Below are 2,500 nucleotides of genomic sequence, written 5' to 3' on the forward strand. Positions count from 1 at the left end.
TTAGGAGAGAGAGAAAAAAAAGGACTACCCCACGACCACGCTGGACAGCATGGGGGACAAGAGTAACGACTTTGTGGTACTGGTCGTGGAGATTGTGTGTGAGGGAGAGAGAGAGGGAAGGGAGGGAGAGAGAGAGAGAGAGACAGAGAGAGAGAGAGAGAGAGAGGAGAGAGAGAGAGAGAGAGAGAAAGAAGAGAAGGAGAGAAGAGAAGGAGAGAGAGAGAGAAGGAAGGAGAGATAGAGGGGAAGGGAGGGAGAGACAGAGAAGGGGACAGGAAGAGGGAGAGAAGGGGACAGGCTGAGAGAGAGAGAGAGAGAGAGAGAGAGAGAGAGAGAGAGAGAGAGAGAGAGAGAGAGAGAGAGAGAGAGAGAGAGAGAGAGAGAGAGAGACCGAGGACGGGATTGAATGCGGGTAGAGAAGAGCGAATAACGGCAGGGCGAAAGAGAGAAAGAGAGAGGGAGGGAGGGAGGGAGAAAGAGGGCAAGCTGAACACAAAACACACACACACACACACACAAAAAGGGGGGGGACCATCTAGAGTTCAAAATGGCGGGCGAGAGAGTGGCTGAGCGCTCTTTGTTTGGGAGTCCCAACCAAGCCCTCAAAGAAAGCCAGGATGGGGTGGGATCTGTCGGGACCGCTGGGGTGGGACGTCGAGAGGGGAGGGGAGGGGGGGAAGAGAAGGGGGGGAGGGAGGGAGGGAGGAAGGTCTTGGGGCCTGGTCTTTGTTCGGTCTCTTGGGGTCCTCTCTCTCTCTCTCCCTCTCTCTATCCCCCCCTCTCTCCCTCTCCGTCTCTCTCTCTCTCGCGCGCGCTCATCTGGTTTCCAGCATGGGGCATCCCGCTACGAAAGTAACGTGAGGCGGCGTGCATGCGTGTGAGTGTGGGTGTGCGTGCGCGTGTTTTGTGTGTGTGTGTGTGTAGACACGTGAATGTTGCTATGGGGGGAGGGAGGGGGAGAGGGGGAGAGTGGTTTGTCTGTGATCACACGTGAAAGTGACATGCCATGTGTATGAGTGTGCATCTTAAAGCCCACGTGTGTGTATGTGTCTGTTAGTGTGTGTGTTAGTGTTAGTGTTACTGTTAGTGTTCGTATGTGTTTGTGTTCGAGTGTGTGTGTGTGTGTGTGTGTGTGTGTGTGTGTGTGTGTGTGTGTGTGTGTGTGTGTGTGTGTGTGTGTGTGTGTGTGTGTGTGTGTGTGTGTGTGTGTGTGTGTGTGTGTGTGACCGCGTGATTTCACAAGTATGTCAGTCCGTATGAGCGTATGACTTCAGTATTTCCTTGATCTGGCCGACATCTCCTTTCGTCTTTCTACCGACCCACGCGCAGACAAGGGGGAAGGGGGGGAGGGGAGTAGGAGGACAGGAAAGACACCCGAGAGAAATAGAGTCTCGGAAAAGTAAAATAAAAAAAAACTCGTGAAAAGAAAAAGAGAGAAAACGACAGAAAGAAAAAACAAACATAACAAAACCTACGAATCCGATAGAAAAAAAAATCAAAGATGGAGAAAAAGAGAACCGAAGAAAAGACATGAAATAAACGGAAAGAAAAACGAATTTATTTCCTTTACCTTCTAGCCTCATGTAAACGAAGTCTTCTTGTATTTACTTCCCACCGATCATACCACGCCGGAGCAAAGCGAAAATGGATAACTAGGCCCAACGCAGCTAAATCCACCGGTTACTTAGCTTACTGGCAGATTATCCACTTTTGATCCAACCAGTTATCCCTACAGGGAAGTGGGTGCTGAGTGGATTTTATATAACCTTCGAAAAACACGGAACAATTAAAAAGCCCGAGGCAAGTGGAGCACTTTGGCACAACCCAGGATTATGTACGATCACTATGGGCTTCCTTGACAGACTAAATCAGAACTGCTCACTAGATCTGCTTTCTAGAGACCCTGGGTTGCCTTAGCTTGACGAGGAACGCAGAGCAAAATTCAGTGTCCTCTCTGCACGACGTTCACACCACTAATGCTCTGTGTGGATGGGATGCTGAGCTCCACAACGCGCGGACGCCCGAGTTGCCACCTACCATTAATCCCCTTTTAATCCAGGTGCAGCGTCGTGTTGACGAGTAACGTCTCATTCCCGCCGTCTATATTTAATCAGATTCCCTCGTAAGGCTCGGAGGCCACTCTGTTATGATAATTAATAGCTGCGATATGATATAAAACAGAGTAGTAGGTTCACCTGGATGCCTCACGCTCGCGCCATCTCCTGCTCCGTATCAGCTGCGCGCGCACGAGGTTGTACATGGGACCGCTTCCAAAATATCCACCTAGGATACACTAATCCATTTTGGATCCACGTAAAGAGGCGAGGCTTTTGCCAGGGCCTCGCGCGGGCGGCGACGGAGGCCTGCAGGCGGGGGCTGTCATTGCGGGGAATCGCGAGCTGGAGCAAAATGGACGAGGCTTCTGCCGCCGGCGACGTCTGGGTGCCGATGTCATCGTCTTCATTACGCGTTTTCTATGGGCCCTGGACGAGCCCCGCCA

At 51.5% G+C, this 2,500-nt stretch overlaps 1 protein-coding gene across 1 annotated transcript in view; it reads right to left on the reverse strand.

Annotated features, from left to right (window-relative positions):
- Window positions 1-1,983, reverse strand: part of msi (RNA-binding protein musashi) — a 174,791-nt gene extending 172,808 nt beyond the window's left edge. Inside the window, exon 1 of the mRNA XM_070128722.1 lies at window positions 1,571-1,983. Coding sequence (XP_069984823.1) covers window positions 1,571-1,583 — 13 coding nt within the window. The 5' untranslated portion in view covers window positions 1,584-1,983. The remainder of the gene's footprint in view (window positions 1-1,570) is intronic.
- Between the last annotated feature and the right edge of the window lie 517 nt (window positions 1,984-2,500).

This window comes from Penaeus vannamei, chromosome 13 (genome assembly GCF_042767895.1).
Source record: "Penaeus vannamei isolate JL-2024 chromosome 13, ASM4276789v1, whole genome shotgun sequence".
Lineage (NCBI taxonomy): Eukaryota > Metazoa > Arthropoda > Malacostraca > Decapoda > Penaeidae > Penaeus > Penaeus vannamei.